This window comes from Rhinopithecus roxellana, chromosome 15 (assembly GCF_007565055.1).
Source record: "Rhinopithecus roxellana isolate Shanxi Qingling chromosome 15, ASM756505v1, whole genome shotgun sequence".
In the NCBI taxonomy this organism is placed as follows: Eukaryota; Metazoa; Chordata; class Mammalia; order Primates; family Cercopithecidae; genus Rhinopithecus; species Rhinopithecus roxellana.
In genome coordinates, this window is record NC_044563.1 from 70,940,499 (window position 1) to 70,965,791 (window position 25,293).

A 25,293-nucleotide genomic window follows, 5' to 3' on the forward strand; every position below is an offset into this window, starting at 1 on the left:
ACCAACCATGACAAATTGGGAAAGGAATCAATCTGAAGCTTAAGAAACTACAAAAGGATACTCTACTTATCAAAAATAAAATTCAGAAACAACATGGGAAAGGATTAGCTGTGGGCAAGTATTACTGGAACAGCTCTAGCGATCTCACAGGAGAAACTGGGTGTGGCTCTTTATAAAAAGTATTGTGCCTCTGAAACAAAGACAGTGCTGATGATCTACACCCACAGAATACACGTGATGTACACACAACTTGGGCAATATTCTACTATAGTGGGCATTGATTATGACCTTATGAAAGTAGTGTGCCAAATTTAAGATTGGAAACTTAGGGAACAAATGGAAAATTTCACTGTGTCAAAGAACAGAAAATGTGGATTGCTAAATAAAAATTGAAAAGGATTTGGTGCTACTGAGCTTGAAAGAAAGAAGGGACCTGAGAAAAGCTGCTCTTAAAAGGCAGTTCTCCCTAAGCCCGCAATCGCTGCCTCTCTTAAGATGCCAAGTGCACTGGCAAAAGTCTTCAGTTTCTTATTCACATAAAAGAGATCTTGTTTGCTCAGCTGCCCTGTGAACTGAATTTAAGGAATGTTTGCATTATTTTGGAATTACCTAATTTGAGTTAAGACATGAGTCTGGGTGTTTATAGGTTACCATCTGCAGAACATTCATGGGATGGGAGTTCTCTGCCTAATTATTCATTTGTTTTGGCTTATGAGCTTTTTGAAATTGACTGAGGAGAAACATATTCCTAGAAAGCCAAGATATTCTCACATTCCCTCCCTCCAGCCCCACTGGCCTCTTCACTGTTCCTCAAACAGGCTGGTACACCCAACCTTGGGGTTTTCCTTTGTATAGATTGTTCCTTCTGCCTGGAATGTTCTTTCTCCATGTATCTGCACAGGTTTCCATGCCTTTACTCAGATTGTACCTTTCTCAATGATGCTATTCTAACCATCCTATTTAAAATTATATCCCCTACCATGTTAGCTGTTCTACTTTTTATTTCATAGTACACAGCACCCTCTAATATACCAATTATTTATTAGTAGTATGACTCTACAAATTTTTTTTTTTTTGAGACAGGGTCTCGCTCTGTCACCCAGGCTGGAACATGGTAGCGTGATCATGGCTCACTGTAGCCTTGACCTCCACGGGGCTCAAGCAATCCTCCCATCTTAGTCTCCCAGTGCTATAGGTGCATGCCACCATACCCAGCTGATTTCCTTGTATTTTGTAGAGACGGGGTTTTGTCATGTTGCTCAGGCTGGTCTCAAACACCTGGGCTCAAGCAATCTGCCGGCCTCAAGTCTCCCAAAGTGCTGGGATTAGAGGCGAGAGTCACTGGACCTGGCCCTAATTATATTTATTGTTATCTGCCTCCTCCACTGGAATGTAAGTCCCCCAAAGACAGGGATCCTTTGCCTGTTTAGTTTATGGATGTAGTCCAAGAGTGCAGAACAGTGCCTGGCACACAGCAGGCATTCAGATATTTATTTCACAAACTAACTCAAACGAAAGAACACCCTGTAACTGCTTTTAATAAGGACCATAAAAAGCCATTTAGTTTTTAAATGGAACAAATGGGAAAACTGTATACACAAATAAATCAATATTCAGACTATCATGTTTTAGATACGCCAGTGGTACTAGCAGTGAATGTAATCTGATCCTAGACGGCAGAAGAAAACTTCAACTTAAGGTTCCAAGACTATTGTTTGGCACCGGAACATTTTATATATAAATAACTTTATAACTCAAGTCTCTGATGTCTACATTGTAAACTGATTTTTAAGGGTTGATTCTTAGGGGAAGAACTATTTCTGGCAAATGATTCAAGGGCATCAGTATTTCGAGCTAAGAAAGCAGTTTCTCTTATTTTACATATTAAATCTATCTAAAATACAAATAGAGAAAAAAGAAAAGCTTATGTAGCAGCAAAAGAGATTTTTCTTTGTTTTGTTTTTGAGACGGAGTCTTGCTCTGTGGCCCAGGCTGGAGTGCAGTGGCGCGATCTCAGCTCACCGCAAGCTCCACCTCCCAGATTGACGCCATTCTTCTGCCTCAGCCTCCCAAGCAGCTGGGACTACAGGCGCCCGCCACCACGCCCGGCTAATTTTTTGTATTTTTAGTAGAGACGGGGTTTCACTGTGTGAGCCAGGATGGTCTCCATCTCCTGACCTCGTGATCCGCCCGCCTCGGCCTCCCAAAGTGCTGGGATTACAGGTGTGAGCCACTGTGCCCGGCCCCAGCAAAAGAGATTTCAAAACACAAATTGGGTTAAGTCATGTTTTAAAATCATTCTATGGCTTCTCACTGTGTTTAATAACATTATACTCCTCATCGTGGCATGATCCAGTGTCCGCCATCCACACAACATCCATCCAGCTCCCTCCCTCACTCGCTGGGCTCTTGAGGTGCACAGGCCTCTCTCAACTGCTTGAACATCACCCCCACCCCCGTCCCCTGCCCCACCTCAAGTTCCTGGCTACTGACTTTCCTCAGAGCAATATTCTGCAAGGGCCTCCCCACACCCTCCTCCTTGGCATCTCAATTTAAATGTTACCATCTGTAGCCTGGTTTTCCACTCCCTTTACCCCAAGTTCTTCATTTACACTTCAGTTCCTAGTTTGTATCTCTCAGTACTTGCAGTTATTGGCCTCTCCCACAAGAATAAAAGCCCTTCTAGGGCGAGTACAGTGTCTAATTTATTTATCAACTTATCCCCATCCCATAGCATAGTTCCTGTTATAAAGTGTGTATATGGTACAGAAAATGTTCAAATATTTGCTGATCAATTGAGTGTGTATCTACCATTCACTAAAGTCCAAGGGATCAATTGATATTTCTAATTTTCTGAGCTGCAAAAATTAGGATGAATGGAAAGGTTATAGTATTTTCTCTCATCCAAACAAATACCTTCCATGCTGACATCCACCACTCACCTGTTTAAAGCTGTTCATCCCTACACATAAAGATTCTCACCTGCTCTAGAGGAGTCTTCTTCATCTTTTAGATTTTTCCTTCCTAACAACAAGAAATTAGGATCACATAGTACTTCTGCCAAAAGTCTATAGACTTGCTTCATAAAACAAAGCTGCATGCACTTTCCTCCCAGTCCACTTCCATTTGTAGTTCTCCTATGGCCTGGTCACGATTACATTCTGTATATGCTTGTAGAATTTTAAAATGCTAGGAACTGAATTCGCCACAGGTTGCTACGTTTTCACGTTCAAATATCTGTTAAACATCAAGCATCGCCTCCAGTTCTCCTCCACCAAACACTACATGGCGCTGACACTAAGCCAGGCACCGTTTTCTCTACTTCACACATATTCGCTCTTCTGTGAAGTAGAAGCTATTGTCATCTCATATCATAAATGGAATAGATAACGAAACAGAAGCACACAGATGGTAAGCAGCTTGTTAAAAGTCACACGACTATTACACATTAGACATGGAGTCAGTGTCCATGATGTTAAGACACAAAACAATAGCATCTCGCAAAACTGAACAAGCCATGGGCCCCACCCTTAACAAGTCTACACCTTTGGAGAAACAAACTATAAACAAATCTTTACAACATGTTTGTGCCAAGTTTAACATGCCTGGATGAGGTACCAAGGAGATAAGCACTTGTGCTTGAGGAAAATCAAGGAAAGGTTTATGGGAGATAAACACCCTTCTGGCAAAATTCAATGAAATTGTTCGTATTCATCCTCGTCTGCCTCCTGAAACACCCGACGCTGAAGTCCATCTCGCCTTTTCCTGGTTTCCCTCCCTCCCCTCTAGAGGGAGGTCTTCCCTGTTTCCTAAATGTTGAGGATCCACAGGGCTCTCTGGTCTATTCCCTTTACATACTCCCTTCCCTTCCCACCCTATTCACCCCTAGACCTTAAAATACCAAACTAAATGCTAAGGACTCCCAAAACGCTACCTTCAGTTCAGATCTTGGTGGTGCTTCAGGCCCAGGAGATACCCACTTAAGTTTCAGTCAGGCAGCCCTTCAACACTGAGAGGTACTTTCAGATTGTACTTCCAACTTAGAAGCCAAAAAACAATTCAACAATCTGCTCCTTATCCTAAGTTAATCAGATCTCTGAATAGTAGAAATAAGCTATGTGATAATACTTACAGTCCATTATTTCCTTCTGTTTTAAGCACCAACATATGTATTTACTGATTTTGAAAAATCTGTCATATACTTCAGAATAACATATTGGATCATTTCCAAATGAGAGAATATGAATCAAAGGGAATCCAGGGAAGAAAGTAAATCTGTAACCTTAAACTAGCATGATATTCTTTTTAGGATATTCTTTTTTTCCCAATAAAAATTAACTGAAAATTATTATTATTATTATTATTTTTTTGAGACGGAGTCTTACACTGTCACCCAGGCTGGAGTGCAGTGGCTTGATCTCAGCTCACTGTAGCCTCTGCCTCCCGGGTTCAAGCTATTCTCCTGCCTCAGGCTCCCAAGTAGCTGAGATTACAGGCCCACGCCACCATGTCTGGCTGATTTTTGTATTTTTAGTAGAGACGGGGTTTCACTATGTTGGCCAGGCTGGTCTCAAACTCCTGGCCTCAAATGATGCACCTGCCTTGGCCTCTCAAAGTGGTGGGATTACAGGTGTGAGCCACTGCGCCCGGTCTACTATTCTCTTTGATCTGAAGATGAACTGAGAGCTGAAAAGCACTGTTTAGATCTGAAATAAGAATCTGAAAACTCTTAAAAAAAAAAAAAAAAAAAAAAAACCAAGCCCAGCCAAGCATCAGTCTTAAAAAAAAAAAGTAAGCCAGGCATGGTGGCTCACCGCCTGTAATCCCAACACTTTGGGAGGCCGAGGCAGGTGGATCCTGAGGTCAGGAGATCGAGACCATCCTGGCCAACATGGTAAAACTCCGTCTCTACTAAAAATACAAAAATTAGCTGGACATGGTGGCATGTGCCTGTAGTCCCAGCTACTCAGGAGGCTGAGGCAGGAGAATTGCTTGAACCTGGGAGGCAGAGATGGCAGTGAGCTGAGATCACGCCACTGCATTCCAGCCTGGGCAACGGAGCAAGACTCTATCTCAAAAAAAAAAAAAAAAAGTGGCCAGTGAAAACAATTGAAGGTATTTAAAAAAAAAAAAGAGGAGACAGAAAACAGAAAACAGTCTAGGGAGACTAAAAACATACTTTCGTAAGGAAGTGAACGTGATCAGTGGAAGACCAAGGAGGACTCTCAGAGAGCAACCAGAAAGCTGGGCAGCCTGGGCTCAAAGGAAGCAGATGGACACTTCATTCAGGATAAAGAGAGCATCTTTCTCCCAGACTTGAAAGTAACAGATCACTGCAGGAAATATGCAGAAAGAACAAAATGAAGCCCCCTTCCTCCAATGTGTAGCTAACCACTGCTGACATTAGGGTTTATGGGGAGAAAAGCAGTTTTTAAGAGGAACTCTCGGAGTAAGTCTGAGCATCCTGGGTTCATGTTCATATCAATTCTAAAAACGTCATTCATTAGTTTGCCCCTGCTTTTACGCCATAAATCTTCGTACATATAAGCCCCTCCTTTGAAACAAAATTCTTCCTTCAATGTCTTATTAAAATTAACTTTAAAAAAACTCAAGCTGCTTGAGTTTTTTTTTAGTTAATTTTAATAAGTACAGTAGTGCATGTTTTCCGCAGTAGAATAAAGAAAGAAGCAGTCTATTTCTAGTGGCTGGGGGTAGGGAGGCACTGGGGAAGAGCAGGAACCTAGAAGAGTCAGCAGAGGGTAGACACTTCCCAGCCCCATGGACAAGACTCTCGCGGAATCTGTAAAACTGCAAGGAAGTACTAAGTTCTGACAACAGCACTCAAACCTGCTCCTTAGCAAGAGAGCTAAAAGAGAGTGTTTCTTACGCACTGTCAATGTGACTCTTAAGGCATATAAACAATAGGGAGAACTTGTCTCTACAAAAATAAAAAATTAGCCAGGTGTGGTGGCACATGCCTATGGTCCCAGCTACTTGGGAGGCTGAGGTGGGATGATCGCTTGAACCCAGGAGGTCGAGGCTGCAGTGAGTCATGATCACGCCCACTCCAGTCTGGGCATCAGAGAAAGACCCTTCCTCCAAAAAAAAAAAAGATAAATAAGAGCTGAAGGATAAGCTTCCAAAAATAAACAAGGAAAACAAGAAATTCGTGCTTTTCCTTACGTGATATTACTGTGCTGCATTCCATGACACTAAGAATATAAAACATAACTTCCGTCCTTAAGTGTTCACCTCTTAATCTTTTCCCAAGGACCCTATTAAAATGACAACAGAGCAGTTTTTCTTTTTTCAAGGTATAAAACCAAGAACGTGAGGTGCAGGAGAGAGGCATTCAAGTTTTCAATGAATTTTTGGAGATGGAAAGCAAGCTTTAAATGCAGACCTGAAAATGTGGATTGGCATAAAGTCTATTTAACTAATGTGCAGTGTCTTCCTCACCCCCTGCTAAGCCACAGCACTATCTATTTTCATCTGTTTTCTCCACCTCCAAATCCAGAGGTTTAGAGAAAAATGAACTGAAATCTGAAATGGGTCTGGAGTGAAATACATCAGCAGCAGCAATGAAGAACTGAAAACACAGATTATGTCAACAGATGCACACTAAAAGGTTATCCAAGCCCCCATCCTTGTCCCAGCAACCAATGTACTGTCAGTTAAAGAAACATTAGCAAACATATACATTTGTACAAACATATACACAAAACCCATGTATACCAGTCACCCTCCAGTGATGCCCACCACCCAACAAGACCCATGCTGGGAACTTAAAATAACAAAAAACAAAAATGAACAGTTAGAATCATTCGACATTCCAAGAAATCCCACAATAAAATAAGTCATTTATTCCTTAAATTATTAAGCATCTATTCATCACCAGGCACTGTTTCAGAGGCTGGAATTATAGAGGCAAACAAAAAAAACAAAATCCCTGCCCTCATAGAATGTTTATTTTAGTGGTGAGGGAGAGAAGTAAATAAATACATGGGATGCTAGATGGTCGGAAATGCTTCTGGAGAGAAACAAAGAAGGGAAGTGAGATGGGGGTCTGAACCTCTCAATCCAGTGCTCTCCTCACTGAGGTGACATTTAAGCAAAGACTTGTGGATTCATCCGAAGTGAGGTGTGGGAGCAAGTCACTGGATATCTGAGGGAAGACACAGCCAGACAGAGGCACAGGTGCAAAGGCCCACATCACCTGGAGGAAATGGAGCCCGTGCAGAGAGGAAGAAAACTAAAACACTACAATGGGCCCTCTGAGCCCATCATGTCCACATAACAAGAATGGATATTACAAAAAGGTATCAAAGAAAAATTAAAGATTGAACGAAAAATCACAAAAATAGTATAAGAAAACATCCCGGAACTAGAGAACATGAATTTCCAGAACCAAATCCGTCTGTGAGAAGCCAGCACAACAGCTGAGTAAAGACCCACATCCTGGTGTTAATACACATCACGAAACTGCAGACCACCAGAGACAGAGAATACCCTCAAAGCTTTCAGAAGGGGAGAAAACAAACAAAATAAGGTTGCATAAGAAGGATTTGAATCACCATGTCTCTAGAGCAATTACAGATGCCTTCAACACTCTGAGAGAACCTTATTTCCAATCTAGAATTATGTAACTGCCAAACTATCAAACAAGTGTGTGGGCTAAACAAAGTCATTCAAATACTTCTTAGAAATAACTGAAGTATGTGCTTTTAAAAAATAAAGACATAAACCCAGAAAGAGGAAGACACGGTTCCTGCACAGGAAAGGGCAGGTCCAGGAGGACCCCAGGGCAGCAGTTCTTGAGAGCAACAGTAAAGGGAGGAGGAGGAGGAGGAGGAGGAGGAGGAGGAGGAGGAGGAGGGGAAGGAGGAGAAGGAGGAGAAGGAAGAGAAAGAAGAGGAGGAGGAGGAGGAGGAGGAGGAGGCAGAGCTCCAATAAAAAGGTGATACATTTGAGCTCACAGAAAATGTTACTGACAAGAATGTGACAAATATATTGGAGCATTTGGGAAAAAATTAACAGTAGGTACATGAAACACACAGGTGAAGGCCAACCTACACACCAGGAGGAACATACTGTCACAGATCATCTAGCTCAACAGTGAACAGTATTTGACAGAGGTGTAAGTACATAAAAGCTACCTGTTCTAGCAAAAAATTACAATAGAACTGTATTAGGGGATAGAGGGCATGGAAAAAAAGGAAAGTGGTGGGATGCAAGAGCTAAATACTAATCTATTGCTACAAGAAATCAACAGGCCAAACATGAGGGGAAAACCAAGAAAGAATAACCAACCAACTATTTAGCAACAAGAAGATACAGCAGACTCTCAAAAAAAGGCATTTTGTTCAACATCGTTTTTTTATAACATTGATGAGAAAGTAAGTGATTCCTGGCTGAGGTCACCCATCTGTGTGGAGCTGGCACATTCTCCCCACGTCTGTGTGTGTTTTCTCCAGGTATTCTGCTTTCCTCCCACGTCTCGAAGATGTGCCTACTAGGTTAACTGGTGTGTCTACATGGTCCCTGTGTTTGTGTGTGTGTACACGCGCACCCTATGGGATAGATGGCATCCTGTCCAGGGCTGGCTCCTGCCTTGTGTCCTAAGCTGCCGGTTTAGGCTCCAGTCACCTGTGAGCCTGAGCTGGAAAATACATGAATGAATACAAATTACCAGCAAACAAAAATCTGCAAAGTTTATGGTAATCATTCAAATGCACAACAATAACCGATGTGGCACAAAAGCTCTCAGTGGGCCTGCCCTATTGGTGATTGATTGTTTTGGAACTGAGTATGGTGGTAGGAAATGCTTCTGACAATTTTCACTTTGCACACATTTATTCCTCGATTTAACCCACCACCACTATGATTGCAGTAACTCACTGACTCACCAAAAAGTGGGTGAAAATCTTACTTGTTTCAGTGTTTCATATTAGAAATGTTTTGGTCTTTATTTAGAAGTTGGGTATGTTTTTGTGACCAGAAAAACGCCATAGAAACCATATGGTAAAACTGGTTTTGTTATATGGTGTTTCAAGAATACTGATGATGATGACAACTTACTGTAAAGACAGAGGAAAAGAGGAAAACAACTGAGTAGTTGCCTCTAAAGAATGGGACTATGAGGTAGGGAGGGCAGAGGAACAGTTTTTGTTTTGTTGGGTTTTTTTTTTTGGTGACGGAGTCTCGCTCTGTCACCCAGGCTGGAGTGCAATGGTACAACCTCGGCTCACTCCATCTCTTCAGTTCAAGCGATTCTCCTACCTCAGCCTCCCAAGTAGCTGGGATTACAGGCACACGCTACCACGCTCAGCTAATTTTAGTACTTTTAGTAGAGATTGGGTTTCACCATGTTGGCCAGGCTGGTCTCCAACTCCTGACCTCAGGCAATCCACCAACCTCAGCCTCCCAAAGTGCTGGGATTACAGGTGCACCCAGCCTGAGAAACTGTTTTTTAAATATAAATCTTTTATTACTATTTGACTTTTAAACCATATTACACAAATTACTTTTTCTCTTTCTTTGAGACGGGTCTGTCTCTGTCACCCAGGCTGGAGTGTAGTACTGCAATCACGGTTCACTGAAGCTGCAGCCTTGACTACCTGGGCTCAAGTGATCCTCCCACCTTAGCCTCAAGGGTAGTTAGGACCACAGGTGCGTCACCATGCCCAGCTAATTTTGTGATTTTCCGTAGAGACGAGGTCTCGCTATGTTGCCCAGGAGATCTCAAACTCCTAGGCCCAAAAGATCCTCCCCGCTAGGCCTCCCACAGTGCTGGGATTGAGGTGTGAGCCGCGCACCCCGCCCCCATTGAGGAAATCTTTTTTTTTTTGAGACGGAGTCTCACACTTTCACCCAGGCTGGAATGATGCAGTAGCACCATCTCCGCTCACTGCAACCTCTGCCTCCCGGGTTCACGCCATTCTCCTGCCTCAGCCTCCCAAGTAGCTGGGACTACAGGCGCCCGCCACCATCCCTGTCTATTTGTATTTTTAGTAGAGACGGGGTTTCACTGTGTTAGCCAGGATGGTCTTGATCTCCTGACCTCGTGATCCACCCACCTCAGCCTCCCAAAGTGCTAGGATTACAGGCGTGAGCCACCGCGCCCGGCTGGAAAGCTTCAAGTATATTCCAACACCACTCAATGAAGTAACCTCCAAATATAAACATTAGCTCAGTGGCGAAAAGTTAAATTCTGGGGACAAGAGCAGAATTCGGTTTCTTAGTATCAATGCTAAACGTATTCAAGATAAATCTGAAATAAATCCCACTGATTTGGGCTGAAAAGGAAGTACTTACGTATCAGTGGAAAATCTTCATAGATTAGAAACAGAGTTGCAAAGATCTTTTAAATGACAAAAAAACGGAAGCCCAAATTATTTGTTCAAGTTCACAGTGGCTGAACTGGGACTAGTCCCACATCTCCTGGCTCCCAATGATTGCACTTTCCAGGGCACCTCCCGAGAGTTCCTGCTAATTGCGTCTTTTAATCTCTATTAAAACCATAAAACAATGTCCAAGTACTTCCTGCTTTTCAGGGAAATGGAATCGCTGGTTAATCTGCAACTAGCAAATCAGTTTGAGGAGGTGTAACTTAAACTTCATGCCACTGATTAACCTTAAATTTATGATAAACGCAAGTTCCTTTATTAGTCAGTCCTTCTTTATACTTATGAAATACTAATGCAGCCTTTTTGTTCCTGAATAGACTAGCAACTATCTTTAAAAAGAAACTATCAAGTTCTTCATATAGTTATTTTGGGGGCACATATTATGATATATCAAAATCAATGTAAATAAGTCATGTTTGAATAGAGCTGTACTCTGCAAGAATGAAGAAATCACTAATAGAATTTCCTTCCTTGTTTTAAGAAAATAGTTTAGACAAGAGGAGTTCCCAACAAATGAACTGTGACATTGACGCAGAAATGGAAAAGTGAACTGCCTAAAAGGGACCAGCTGAATGAGGAAGAGGGAGGAGGCAATATAGAGATTATAAAAAATAAAAACAAAAATCAGAAACAAAAGAGTGTTTGGCAGTGGCAGTATCGCAGCCAGTGAGGTTTATCTGAGGGGCGATTATTGCTCTTTGAAAATTGAAAAAAAAAAAAAAAGACATGACATTTGCATAAATTCTTTATACTGAGAACAACTCTACTTTAAATCACCAAGTGCCTAGACTCACGGGAGAAACATCAAGGATGTCGTAACTTACGTACCCATACTGGCTAAAGCTGTACTGTCATACCAAACAAAAACTTTGATTCTTTAAATTTCTCTACAAAGTTTCAACAAGACAAACCTAAAAGTTCCTGCTCCAGAAATAAGGAACAAATACTTTTATTCTTCGTCACTGTGTGCTTTGAGTTAACCTGAAACCCTAGAGCATAAGCTCTGTGTCACTAGCAATGACATTTGAGTTGGTTCTTCGTTTTGTTTCCTGCCACAGAAGGCCAATTCTGCAAGAACAGGTGTGGTTTCTCGAATGCCATAAAGTTAGGGTAGAAACAGGTTCTCCCATCCCGGACACAAAACTATAAAAGTCCTGTACCCAAAACAAGTTTTTAATTAATGTAATGATATGAATTTAATTCCCGATGTCAAAATTTCAGGGTCCTTGGAAAAGGGAGCTTCAAGTATCTAAGTAATATATGATGTTCATCTGTTTAGTGAAATTAGAACCTAGGACTGGAGCATGGAAGGTAATAATTCTTTTAGGGTGGAATTTCTCAACTTTTATAGATCTCTGTCCTACTGGTAAATGTGCAGGGCGGTGGGGGAACAGGAGAAATGGATGTTGTTTCTCAATCTCCCTTGGAATTCTTCGCATTTATATCTGAATTGGCATTTACACCTGCCTTATAACAGAAACGTACACAAGGCTTGCTTCTTTCCAACTTTACAAATACATCTGCCTCTACGTTCATTCTTCAGGCCAGTGACAGAAATAAGACAATTCAAAATGTTCAGACACACCTAGCATACATGTATGATGCACTTCAGCCATCTAATAGATATTGTGAGTTTACTATGTGCCAGACGAGAGGATTAAAAAAAAAAAAAAAAAGTCTTCCAGGGACTCACAGATCAACAGCAGCTGCCAAGAGTACGTCTCTACCTGCGTAACTCATAATCAATTCAAGCTCAAAGGACAGTTACAGTGCAGGGGAAAAGACCAGACCTCATCACTGACCACCGAGGTTGTAACTAGTTTTCCTACTATCAAACCCTTTCCTTTCCCATCTGTCCTGCATTCAACTGCCAGATTCATTTCCAGAATTCCACTTTCTTTTTTTTTTTTTTTTTTTTTGAGACGGAGTCTCGCTCTGTTGCCCAGGCTGGAGTGTAGTGGCGCAATCTCGGCTCACTGCAAGCTCCGCCTCCCGGGTTCCCGCCATTCTCCTGCCTCAGCCTCCCGAGTAGCTGGGACTACAGGCGCCCGCCACCACGCCCGGCTAGTTTTTTGTATTTTTAGTAGAGACGGGGTTTCACCGTGTTAGCCAGGATGGTCTCGATCTCCTGACCTCGTGATCCGCCCGTCTCGGCCTCCCAAAGTGCTGGGATTACAGGCTTGAGCCACCGCGCCCGGCCCAGAATTCCACTTTCAAGGAGTCTTCTGCCCTACTCAAGACGCTTCAAAAACTCCCCACTACCTCTCGTTCAAACTCTTCAACTTGAGTCTTCTATGATTAGCTCCACCCGATCAACTTTGTTTCTTGTTGGTACAGCTCCCTTCTGCCAAACCCCTTAGGAGGTGTAGAACCCAAATCTAATTCAACTATTCTCTAATAACTCCTCCGGCAGCCTTCATTCCAAGCAGTCTTCAAAAATTGTTCCCTCTATCGTCACAGATTCATTCGTTTTCAGGACATTCTTTCTGAACTCAGCATAAGTTTTCCTCTTAACAAATGGCAGGTACATCCTAAGTTACTTTTAACACTACCATCCCAAGCAGATGTTTATCTTCCCAGCCACCCCTGAGTGAAATCAGAGGGAGTCACTTGCAGTTCGAGCAAGGGAATTCCAACATCGCATCTCGTGAGAGGGGGTTTGGTGCGGTCGCAAACTGTGGAGGAGAGGAAAAACAAAGGAAACAGGAAAAGTGAAGGTCTGTGCTCCGTACTTTCAGCTTTTTCTTTAGGAGTAGCGAGGGTAGGGAGGAGAGCCCAAGCAATGAATTCTTGAGGAAGGGCAGAAAAACCACTCATAGTGCTTCCTAAGTAGGAAGTAGGGGCTGGGGGCCCTGGATAAGGGAAGGGGCCGTTATCCTTAGGAGAGGGGGACAGGTTACAAAGTGAAACAAAGAGGATGGGAATTGGAAGATGACGGGTGGAGAGGCTACAGAGATCGGGGCATCCAATCAAGAGGGTATCCGACGAGTCCCGCAGGGGACTGGCGGATCACCGGAGATTCGGTGGCTAAGAGGGACGGCGTAGGTGCCTAGGAGGGCTCTGGGGCGAGTGTTTATGGGACATCGCCTCTAAGGGGGCGCGGGGGCGGGGAGGAGTTTTTCAGTGGGATTGTGTACCAAAAGGAGAAACGTTTCTCGGACTAGTGTTCTTCTTGAACGGAAATCCCGAGGACGCGGAAAACGTTAAAGCGTTGAGGCACCGGCATTTCCCAGCCCCAGCCCTGCTTCCCTACACACTCACCGAGTCTCCTCCAAACGCCACTGCTCCAGCTGCAGCTACCGGCCGGCGCAGCCGCACTGAGCGCACACCTTCCCCCCGTGACTCGCCCAGGCCCCACCCCGCACACGTGACCTGCAGGGTCCACCCACTCCCGCCTCACTCTGGCTGCCCTTCTCCACGTGGTCTTGGCTCGCCCCGCCCTTCCTGGCAAGATGGCGGCGCCCAGGTGGAGGGCGTTGGGCCTCTGGATCCGGGGAAACGGCCAGCGTTTGGGGAGTCTCTTCAGTCCCGTCTCAAAGCCATTTTGTTCCGCTGCCGCTGCCTCTACGTCCGTAAATGCCCAGAGATTAGCGGAGAGGCTCCGAGCCCAGAAACGGGAACAAGACACAAACAAGAAGCCGGTGAGTCTGAAGGGACCACAACTCCCAAGAGACAGTGCGCTCATTGGTTTCTCGAACGGGGAGTAGGTAGGAGGGTCCTCTGACTGAAAGCTTGTGAGTCAATAGCCCTGACGCCAGGTGGGAGAATGGGGAGAAGGTGGAGGGGAGGGGTCAGTAAGGGTACGGTGTTTTCCCGTTAGCTGGGTCTTTGGCTACTGTCAGGCTTGGTCTTACCCACTGCGTGGGTACGCAGGTTAGACAAACTGGTACCCCTGGTACCCCTGCTCTCAGATTACTCGAGGAAGGCGCGGGTCTGATGCAAAGATAGTCATTCCCACTCAGATTCTCACCCAGAGCTTTGTGTAAGGTCTTCTCCACCGCTTCCGCACCAGGCATTCCCCACAGCTCCTTCTTTCTCCCTAGGTGTCCACAAACCCTGTTCAGCGGAGAGTGCAAGAAATAGTGCGGTTCACACGGCAGCTGCAGCGAGTCCACCCCAACGTGCTTGCTAAGGCACTGACCCGAGGAATTCTCCACCAGGACAATAACCTTGTGGTCATCAATAAGCCCTACGGTCTCCCTGTGCATGGTAAGGACCACGCGGGAATGGGAGAGGAACCTGCGGCTGCTTTCTGCTACAACCGAGGAAAACTGAGACGTTACTTGTGGTGCACTCTAAAGCCTTGCATTCAACTTAATTAAACCTTTGTAGACTACTGTCCAATATAAGGAACCACCGAGGACACAGAAATAAATAAGACAGTCCTCCATTTCTAAATATCTGACAGTAAGCAGCAATTCGTGGAATACGCTGTGTGCAGACCACAGGGATCGCTGTAGAGATATACAAAGGCTGTGTGGTTCTAGACTAAAGTTATCTTCCATCAAAACTGGGAATGAGAAAATGATACATAAGAAAAAAGGTTGTGTGTGTGTTGGTGTGTATGTGGGAGTATATGTAACATACAACCCCAGAGTGACTGGAATTTAGTGGACGCTCAAATGTCTTTCAACAAATGCTGCATGTAGTTGTCAGGGACAGCTGAGGTGAATCAGGAAAGATTGATTTAAAAAATGCATTTGCAAAAGAATTTTGCAGAGGGAAAAAGCCCATTTTAGCTAGAAGAAGGTAATGCTTTTCTGGGAGATGTGGAGATAGTTGTTCATAAAGACAAGGAACTAAATCAGACATTGCCAAGTGTTTGTATAATTTTTTTCTCTCTTTATTTTCACAACAGTTTTTTGCCTTCCCATTCCCCAATGAAGTTGTTTTCCAGATATTTACATTTTATAACGAGAACGCAAAGTTGGAAAGAGAAGTAATGTGTCCAAGGTCAGAAAAATGGCTAGTAAGAAGAGTAGACTAGAACCCCAGGAATGTCTAACCCCGAAGCCTATCCTCCTAATCACTCTTATTTAATGCTTCTTGAAGGCCTCATGGTTTTGCAAAGCATGTCTGAGAGGAAAGCCACATGCTCTAGAATGGTGCTTCTCAAACTTTATTATGCTTCTGAATCATTTGGACAGCTTGTAAAATGCAGATTCTGACTGAGTGGTCTAGGTTGGGAGCCTGAAATTCGTTTTAATACGCTCCCTAGACATGCCATTGTTGCTAGTCTCTGGACCACACTTCAGTAGTAATGCTCTAGAAAATATTGACAATTTATCCATTAAAGGCTTTTCTCCCAAGAAGAGTTATTTGGTGAGATCTTTTCCTGGCCACTCAAATCTTTGGCTTTTTCCTTCTTAGGTGGCCCTGGGGTCCAGCTCTGCATCAGTGATGTACTACCTATCCTGGCAAAGATACTTCATGGCCACAAGGCAGAGCCCTTGCATCTGTGCCACCGGCTGGACAAGGAAACCACAGGCGTAATGGTGTTGGCTTGGGACAAGGACATGGCACATCAAGTCCAAGAGTTGTTTAGAACCCGTCAGGTGGTGAAGAAGTACTGGTATGAGGCCTGCTGATGGCAGTAGAGGTGGTATAAATGGAGGCATTTATTTCACCTATTTATCCATTAAAAGCAGAAACTCCAATTAATAGAAGGCACTACACTAGGACCTGCGAGATTACAAAAAGTATGTGAAACAGCTTTGGTGCTTAGAATATTAAGTCTGATAGAACAGTGGTTCTTAATTCTGGTATACATCAAAATTATCAAAAATTAATTATACAAGCATAGGCTGTACATAGTGGCTCATGCCTGTAATCACAGCACTTTGAGAGGCAGAGGTGGGAGGATCACTTTAGGCCAAGAGTTGGAGAACAGCCTGGGCAACATAGCAACACCTTTTCTCTGTAAAAAGTAAAAAGGTAGCCCGGTATAGTGGCACATAGCTGTAGTCCCAGCTACTTGGGAGGCCAAGGTGGGAGGATCACTTGAGCCTAGGAGTTTGAGGTTACAATGAGCTATGATCACACCACTGCCCTCCATCCTGGATGACAGAGTGAGACCCTGTCTCTAAAGAAATAAAAATTAATTATATAAGTAATATATGATTTTATTCCTGTGATAAAAATAGTCAGACAACAAAGATAATGTGAAAAACTCCTGGAGAATCCACCCACTCTGCCATTCTAGTCTTTTCCCTTGAGGTAACAACCCATGTAATCAGTTTGGTTTTTATTCCTCTAGTTCTTACTCAATGCATTTACGTACATGTCTAGTATATACAGTATGTGTGTGTGTAGATACGTATGTACATAGATATATATATCTATATATATCACATTGTACAATTTACATTATAGTTTTTCCCCTGCCCAACTCTATGTCTTGGGGATCATTCTGTGTTAGCACATAGAGGTTTACCTCAGTGTCTTTCATAGGAAAAAGATACATGAACAAAAAAGAAACCCTCTGTTCCCCATCTGTGCAGTTCCCTTCCCCAGGGGCAATCGCTGTGACTGGTATCTTGTGTAAACTTCCAGAGTTATCGAGCATATGTAAGCATATTACTGTATGGTACTGTGTTTTACACACAATTTTGTATCCTGCAGTTTTCACTTGGATCATATATCTTAGAGCATTTTGTGTTGTACAGTTAGAGCTGTCTCCTTTTTAATTGCTCTGTGAAATACTACTGATGAATATTTAGGTAATTTCTCATTTTTTAGAGCCCATTGCAAAGAATATGTGAATGTATTTTTAGGGTAAATTTCTAAAAATTGAATCACTGGGCTGAATGGTGTGTATATTTAACTTTTAATAGTACTCACATTGCTCTCCACCAAGGTTTTATCAGTTTACATTCCCACCAGCAGTGGTGAGTACCCATCTCCCCTTATCAGCCAAAGCATTTTTAAAGGGTTTGCCACTGTGATAAGTTAAAAAAAAAAAAAAAGACATTTTCTATTTCCTTGTATAACAGTGATGTTGGCTATCAATTTCAATGTTTTTTACATGTTTGTTGGCTATTTGAGTTTCCCTTTTTGGAAACAGACTGTTTATTTCTTTTACCTATTTTTCTATTGGGTCGTTTATTGTTTTTATTTATTTATGTATTTGAAGACCATGCCTGGCCTTTTTTTTTTTCTTTGAGATGGAGTCTTGCTCTGTTGCCTAGGCTGGAGGGCAATGGCACAATGTCGGCTCACTGCAACCTCCTCACTGGTTCAAGCAGTTCTCATGTTTCAGCCTCCCAGGTAGCTGGAATTACAGGTGCATGCCACCATGCCCAGCTAATTTTTGTATTTTTAGTAGTGATGGGGTTTCAGCATGTTGGCCAGGCTGGTCTTGAACCCCTGACCTAAAGTGATCCGCCCACCAAAGTGCTGGGATTACAGCACTTATAGCTCACAGGCATGAGCCGATGTGTCTGGCCTAGGTTATTATTTTCTATTTGGTTTGTAAGTATTCATTTTATATTTTGAATGTTAGTCCTTTTTAGATTACAGATTTTGCAGATACGTTGATCTGAGAAGCCCTTTAAAATTCTGTATGATTGAGACTTACCCATGAGGTTCTCATTCATAAGTCTGATGGTTGTGGGCATTGGCATCTGTATTTTAAAATTTGATATACAATCAAATTTAAGAACAACTATAATAAGATTATGGAGAATGGAGGAATTTAGGACACTAGCTAAGACCTCAAAAAGATCTGTGTTCAACTCTCATCTGTGTCATTTACCAGCTGTGAGGCCTTGGGCAAGTTATTAAACTTCCATAAGCTTTGTTTTCTTCATATGACAAATGGAAATAATAGGATTTATGAGATGGTTAAATAAGACTGAGTCATGTGAAATATTTAACACAGTACCTAGTTCATAGGAAAAGTTAAAAAATAAAAAATAGAGACATTTTATCTATTCAAGCTATCAAAATGTTAAGACTATAAAATACATGTTATGTTATTTGTGAAAAATGTCCATTAAGGTTCAAAATTGGTAACCATTCTCGGTATCGGGTTCATGGAGGAATTGAAATCAATCAATTGGGTCTTGCTGATTGAACATTCTTGAGTTGTAGTGTCGTATCATTAGGAAGGGCAATCTTGTCACAGAAGATCTATAAAGTCTATAAAATACGATAAAATGTACCAGATAGTAGCTCAAACTGAAATGGAGTGTCTATGTTGTGAAACCGTGTGTCTGAGTGGGATTTTGACCCCTTGGTTAGTGATTATACAACAGACCACCAGGTACCCAGAGAGAATCTCCCATCATTAACCTGAAAGAGGCATAAATATACAGACAGATTAAACAGTCTTCTACCTGTCTGTGAGGTCATGAGAGGGAGAGCACCAACAGAAGTGATTTGGAATGAGTTATTGAGTTGTGGTTGTGGTTCCTACGACTTCTTGTTTTTTTTTTTTTTGAGACGGAGTCTTGATCTGTCACCCAGGCTGGAGTGCAGTGGCATGATCTCGGCTCACTGCAACCTCCACCTCCTGGATTCAAGCGATTCTTGTGCCTCAGCCTCCTGGATAGCTGGGATTACAGGTGCATGCCACCAGGCCTCGCTGATTTTTTTTTTTTTTTTTTTTTTTTTTGTATTTTTAGTAGAGATTGGATTTCACCATGTTAGCCAGGCTGGTCTTGAACTCCTGACCTCAAGTGATCCACCCACCTTGGCCTCCCAAAGTATTGGGATTACATGTGTGAGGCACTGCACCTGGCCCCTGTGACTTCTTTGGGTACAGTTCCCTCCTGTTTTACCTATGTGGCAAATGAGCCAGGAACAGTTCTCTGAATTTTTTCTTAGGTTCATTCATCCAATTATTTATTCATTTGTTCATTTAGCATGCAGTCAGAATCTACAATCTTTTATTATTTGAAAAAAACAGTACAAAATTATATTATCATAATTTTAACTGTACATATTCATTTTTGAAGGCTGGGAAGACCATGTTATTAATATAATTTTTTTCTTTTTTTACCCCAAATATTCTACAATTATCATGTATGACTTTAGTAGTAAAAAAGATAAGCTTGTGAAATCTATCAGCTCTCAGGCTAAGCATTACACCAAGAGAATCTTGCATGACCCTTCAATCATAAGAAATCACGTGTTAGTGCAGAAGGTCCAGCGTGAAATCCTCTAAGTGGCCAAATCTAGGAGGTCTTATCTGGCTTGGTTGGCTAAAGCAGTGATCTGTGTCACCCCCAGGGCCATCACTGTGCGTGTCCCCATGCCCTCAGCAGGAGTCGTGGACATCCCCATTGTGGAGAAGGAGGCGCAAGGCCAGCAGCAGCACCACAAGGTGGGCAGGCAGCCTCCCTGAGGCAGGGGTTGCTGCTCTTCCTTGAGAATCATACCTTGATTTCTTTGGCTTCAGATGACATTGTCCCCGAGCTACCGCATGGACAATGGGAAAATGGTGAAAGTACGGCATAGCCGGAGTGCACAAGTTGCTGTAACTCGGTACCAGGTGCTCAGCAGCACTCTCTCCTCCGCCCTCGTGGAACTCCAGCCCATCACTGGTGAGAGTGTCACTGTTCCGCAGTGGGATCACACAACCCTGTGCCACCAGGTTTTGTCCGGGGCCTCGTTCCGAGCAGCTAGTGCTGTGGCTGACTTATGTGAGAATGTGCTTCTGGTGCTGATCTGAGGCTAGGGAGACTCCCATAGGGATGGTTGTGACTAGCAAAAGAATACAAACAGTTTGAATGCCTCTATTAAAACTGTGCAGAGTGGTTCCTCAAAATGATTAAACATAGAATTATCATAAGATCCAGCAGTTCCACTTCTGGGTATATACCCAAAATCATCAAATATTAGCACACATATTCATAGCAGTGTTATTCACAGTCATAAAAGGTGAAGATAATCCCAGTGACCATTGGGGGATGAATGGAGAAACAAAATGTAGCATATACAGAAAATAGGATGTTATTTTCAGCTTCCAAAGAATTGAAGGGACATTCTGACACATGCTACAACATGGATGCACCTTGAAAACATTGTGCTAAGTGAAATAAGCCGGGCACAAAAGGGCCAATACCGTATGATTCCACTCATGTGAGGTACCTAGAAGAGTCAGATGTATAGAGACAGAAAGTAGATGGTGGTTGCCAAAATCCTAGGTTAGGGTAAAGAAGGGGAGATGAATGGGTAATTGTTGTTTAATGGGTCCAGAGTTTCAGTTTGGGAAGATGAGAAAGTTCTAGAGATTGTGGTGGTGACAGTCGCAAAAACAGTGTGAATACAGCTAATGCCACTGACTTGGCATTTAGTATAATGCCAGTGGTTAAACCAGGAAATTTTATGTATATTTTACTACAATTCAAATAATGTGCAAATCAATACTACTTACCATCATGTAGTAAAATTACTGAAAAGTTAGGGTAATGGTAGACGGCAAGTTCACAATAATGGTTATCTGTGGTGGAAAGAGGGAATTGTGGTGGACAGGGGTACTTAGGGTATTTACAGCGTTTACTTCCTAAGCTAGCTGGTGCTACATAGCTTATAGTTTGCTATATTATTCTTTTTACTTTATTATAGTTGGGACTTGGCCAGTTTACTGCACTTTGATTTAATATGATTTGAAGCAGATGCCAATACTGGTATTGTTTCTGTAGCTCCTCACAAGTTTTCTTTCTCTTTCTCTTTTAAGGAATAAAACATCAGCTTCGAGTTCACTTGTCTTTTGGATTGGATTGTCCAATACTTGGTGATCACAAGTACTCAGACTGGAATAGGTTGGCCCCCCAGGTAATACTAATTTGACCCAATATGCAACAGATACGGGAGAAAACTTAGGCGTTCCTTTTCTTAAATCTCTGAAATGAGTTACAACAAACTATTTGTTGTCTTCAGACATGGTACCAAGCTCGTTATCTTGCTTTTAGAGAAATTTAGAAGCAGTTAGTTACTGTCCTCGTGGAACTGCAGGATCTATTAGTGAAAAGCTTACTGTTACATTTGTTTAGTCTGATTTTGTTGGGAGGCTGTGGACAAGGGGAGGGGTGTTTCTGAAGACTGGGAGCAGGTTTTCATGCTACTGCTAAAGAACCGCAGGGAAAGCCTTTTCATCCTTATACCACAGCCCATTTTCTTGGTAGGCCAAAAAGCACTGGCCAAAAAGAATGTCTTTGGTGTGGTCATTTTTCCCTCACCTGGGTTCAGAGCCCTTCTTAGACATGCCCCTGAAGCAGGCTCTCCATGACTGTGTCTTCCAAGGGGTTAGTGTTGGTTCCCTGTAAGTGGAAGTCCCCTGACTTTGCATGTTCGTCAAGGGTCGACTGTTGGCCTTGGTCTCAAGGGTCTGTCCTTTCTTTGTATAGAAGCTGTCCGTGGGCACCCTGAAGAAGCTGGGGCTGGAACAGTCGAAGGCCCGCTACATCCCCCTTCACCTGCATGCCCAGCAGCTGATCCTGCCTGCCCTGGGGTCCAGGAAAGAGGATCTCAACTTGGTCTGCAAACTTCCTCACTTCTTTGTACGTTCCCTGCGCCGCCTGGGTTTAGAAATGCCAAATCAGAATCAAAATGAGAACAATGAAGCCGAGTGTCTGGGAGCACAGTGAAGACCGTGGGAGCATCCTGGTACCTGGGAGTGCAGGTTGGCCCCTGAACTGTTCTTTGTTTACAGGACTCTGCTAACTTCTCACTTGGAACAGATTCCATAAGAGCCAGGTGGGATAAGGTGAAGCAACTCAGCTGCTCCAGGGCTTTTAATGGAGAACAAAGTCTGTTTACTGATAGTTTGGCTACACTGTGGAAAAGCCTGCTGGAAGTCTTCCTGCCGTGGGCTCTCATTGCCAATGTGGAACAGAGCCCAGGGCCAGGCAGACTGGGGCAGTGACTGGAAAAGGAAAACTAAAGGACAGAATCCAGGATCAGGAACTGGTTTTATCCAGCAGTGAAGCTCTTGAGCTCTTAGGAAGGTTCCTGTGATTGGAAAGAACATAATGGTTAACAAATATGGCATCCAGGGATTGCCCAGCTATAGTGTGGGTGGCCCCCTGCACTCTGATTATGGAAACTGTACAAGGGTATTGAGTGTGAGGTTGAGGTGGGACATTTGCTGAGCAAGGAGAGCAGATGTGAATGGCAGGCAGATAACATGCATACATGAAGCTGGCTGGATGTAAGGCAGTAGCGGGGAGCGGCATGCTGTCTCACAGTTGTTAGCTCCAGCTGGTTGTTCATGTGGGAATGGATTTTATCATTTATTTCTTCAGAGAAGCTGGAAACCTAGATATTTGTGTGAAACCTCCCAGGGTATTGCCAACTAAATCGAATTTTTAAAGACGCTTAGGCAGCGAAGCAAATAATACTTGCAGGCTGAATTTGCTCTGCAGGCTAGCAGTTTGCAGTCTATGTTTAATGAATGGTATAGAAGTTTGGGGAAAGGTGCCATCTTGAAAATTCTGCATCAGTGGTCGGCATTTTAGCTGCGTGTAGTATGTATCCTTTCTAGACTTGGAGATGGCTTTGGTTGGTCCATGAATGTGTAGTTAGGAGAGTGCTGCCATTAAAAAAAAAATCTCTATTGTGGAAGCATATCTTCTGTTCTTGGGTCTCAGGAAGGAGAGGGCTATACTGAACATCACTAGGGATAGATGGAAATGACCTTGGCCTCCCTGCTCAGTTGGTCCATCTAGCTCCCACCTTGTTTCTTGCAAACGAATACACCTCACACTACTTTTTCTTTCTAACAAAGAAAGTTGGAGTGACAGCACAGTTAGGGAGATACACCCCGCGACAGTCTTTATGTGTTCCCTGTGTATAGATGATGCCACTTTCTAGCCCCTTCCCTGACTCCATGGTACCCATTACTGTGCATAATAAATTTAACTTTGAAAGCACAGACGAGATGACTATATTTGTTTATATAAGACCTAAATATTTTTGCTGTTGTTTCTATTTCTAGTAAATCATGCTAGTCAAGAAAAAGGAACAAGAATGTGACACTTAGGAAATACTGATAATTGACATTAATTCAGGGAAACAGATGAACAGGAATACCCACAAGAATGGAGAACAGGCTGGGCACGGTGATTCACATCTATAATCCCAGCACTCTGAGAGGCCGGAGAGGCCGAGGCGGGCAGATCACCTCAGCCCAGGAGTTTGAGACCAGCCTGGGCAACATGGTGAAACCCTGTTGCTACAAAAAACACAAAAATTAGCTGGGTGTGTTGGCACATGCACACCTGTGGTCCCAGCTACTCAGGAGGCTGAGCCAGGAGGATCACCTGAGCCCAGGAGGTTGAGACTGTAGTGAGCCATGATTGTGCCACTGTACTCCAGCCTCGTGACAGAGTGAGACCCTGTCTCAAAACAAGGAGAGCAATCTTAGAAGAACACATGATAGAAATAAAAGTTAGAACTGGAAAATGGAGAAAAGAAGGAGATAGGATACATTTGGAGAAGTGGCCGACGGTTTATATTCTCATATATAAATATGGTCTCCTCTAGGATGTCGATCTAGACTTTAATTTGGCAAACTGAATATTTACTAGGCTGCGGGTACCTGGGGACATTCACTCATCTCAGGGAGCGCATTAGCTGGGAAAATTCGGTTAGCTGTGTGGTTTACTGACAAGTAAGTGTGAGGCAGGACTGTCGGTCCCCAAGCGGGCACGTTGGAGCTGGCCGGAGAACCAGCTGTGTCATTGTTTCTGCCCGGCTTTGTCACAAATGCTGCTTTGTTGTTCTGTGTGAGTTTTTAGCGCTTTAGTGCTGGGTTTTGTGTTGGTTGCTGAACTGGGAGCTACCAAGCTAGTGACAGTTGACTTTTTGAGAATTCCTAAGCTTCCCTGGGATACAGGGTCACCACATTGGAGACTGGGGCAGATGTCTGCCCTGCTGCACCTTCCCAGACCTCTCTGAAGCCGATGGCAGCGGTTCCATGCCCCACAAAAGGACTGTCTTCTTTAGTGTCGACTGACTCATGGGGGTGCTTAAGGACCAGGACAACAACCTCAGACAACCTGGTTGATCTGCAACTTTAAGGGTGCAGGGAATGTGATTGTAGGTAGGCAGAGTCAACTGAAATGCTGATTCGTCAGCCATAAAAGTATGATTTTTTCAATGTGTTTGTGTTTGAAATAACTTTTATTTGTAAATACGGAATGGCCTTTTAAAAATTAATAGAACATTTAAGCACATCATGAGAAACTTCAAATATTAGGTCATGTCATCTGCTTGTAATTAGTTACCATCTGAGCTTGAGAGGGACCTGTGTTAAGAAGTATGGTAGGCTGGGCGTGGTGGCTCATGCCTGTAATCCCAGCACTTTGGGAGGCCAAGGCGGGAGGATCGCTTGAGCCCAGGAGTTCTGAGATCAGCCTAGACAACTTGGTGAAACTGTTGTCTCTACAAAAAAGTGCAAAAATTAGCCAGGCATGATGGCACACCTGTAGTCCCAGTTACTGGGGAGGCTGAGACAGGAGAATCACTTGAGCCCAGGAGGTCGAGGCTGCATTGAGCCATGCTGGTGCCACTGCTCTTCAGCCTGGGTGTCAGAGAGAGAGAGAGAGACTCTGTCTCAATACATATTAAAAAAAAAAAAAAAAAGTGTGACAGATTTATCTGGAGTCAGATCCCATGTTGGGGGTCCCAGGGTGCTATGGTCTGGGAACAGACGCCGCCCTGGATGTGCAGGGAGGACAAGGTGTGGGAATCTGCTCATCAGGTCGGGCCATGTAGCCCAGGACACTGGCCACAGAGGTGGGACCCAACTCTCTGAAATGGGAGTTGGGTAGGGGTGGGGCACCCGCTGGTTTCTAAACCTTGCCAAATGCGGATCCATTAGGGGTTAGGGCTTCAATATATGAATTTTGAGCGGGGAAGGGAAGTGGACACAATTCAGTCC

General features: G+C 43.4%; 2 protein-coding genes and 1 pseudogene across 8 annotated transcripts in view; 2 read left to right on the forward strand and 1 right to left on the reverse strand.

Moving 5' to 3' along the window:
• Positions 1–13,771, reverse strand: part of FAM118B (family with sequence similarity 118 member B) — a 53,624-nt gene extending 39,853 nt beyond the window's left edge. Inside the window, exons 1-2 of one of the 5 annotated variants that reach the window (XM_010353015.2) lie at positions 13,668–13,739; positions 13,017–13,081 (exon numbers count right to left, since the gene is read on the reverse strand). In XM_010353015.2, coding sequence (XP_010351317.1) covers positions 13,017–13,045 — 29 coding nt within the window. In that variant the 5' untranslated portion in view covers positions 13,046–13,081; positions 13,668–13,739. Of the gene's footprint in view, positions 1–13,016; positions 13,082–13,667 lie in introns of all 5 variants that reach the window. The other 4 variants (XM_010353010.2, XM_030918490.1, XM_030918492.1 and 1 more) reach the window with 4 other exon arrangements.
• Positions 11,044–11,171, forward strand: LOC115893826 (annotated as a pseudogene).
• Positions 13,772–13,819: 48 nt separating the features above from the next.
• RPUSD4 (RNA pseudouridine synthase D4) overlaps positions 13,820–25,293 on the forward strand; it is an 82,126-nt gene continuing 70,652 nt past the window's right edge. For 2 of the 3 annotated variants that reach the window (XM_010353008.2, XM_030918489.1), the window contains exons 1-7: positions 13,820–14,047; positions 14,450–14,615; positions 15,777–15,978; positions 19,638–19,731; positions 19,807–19,951; positions 21,088–21,185; positions 21,758–22,032. In XM_010353008.2, coding sequence (XP_010351310.1) covers positions 13,859–14,047; positions 14,450–14,615; positions 15,777–15,978; positions 19,638–19,731; positions 19,807–19,951; positions 21,088–21,185; positions 21,758–21,997 — 1,134 coding nt within the window. In that variant the 5' untranslated portion in view covers positions 13,820–13,858 and the 3' untranslated portion in view covers positions 21,998–22,032. Of the gene's footprint in view, positions 14,048–14,449; positions 14,616–15,776; positions 15,979–19,637; positions 19,732–19,806; positions 19,952–21,087; positions 21,186–21,757; positions 23,284–25,293 lie in introns of those variants that run through there. The other variant, XM_010353007.2, reaches the window with a different exon arrangement.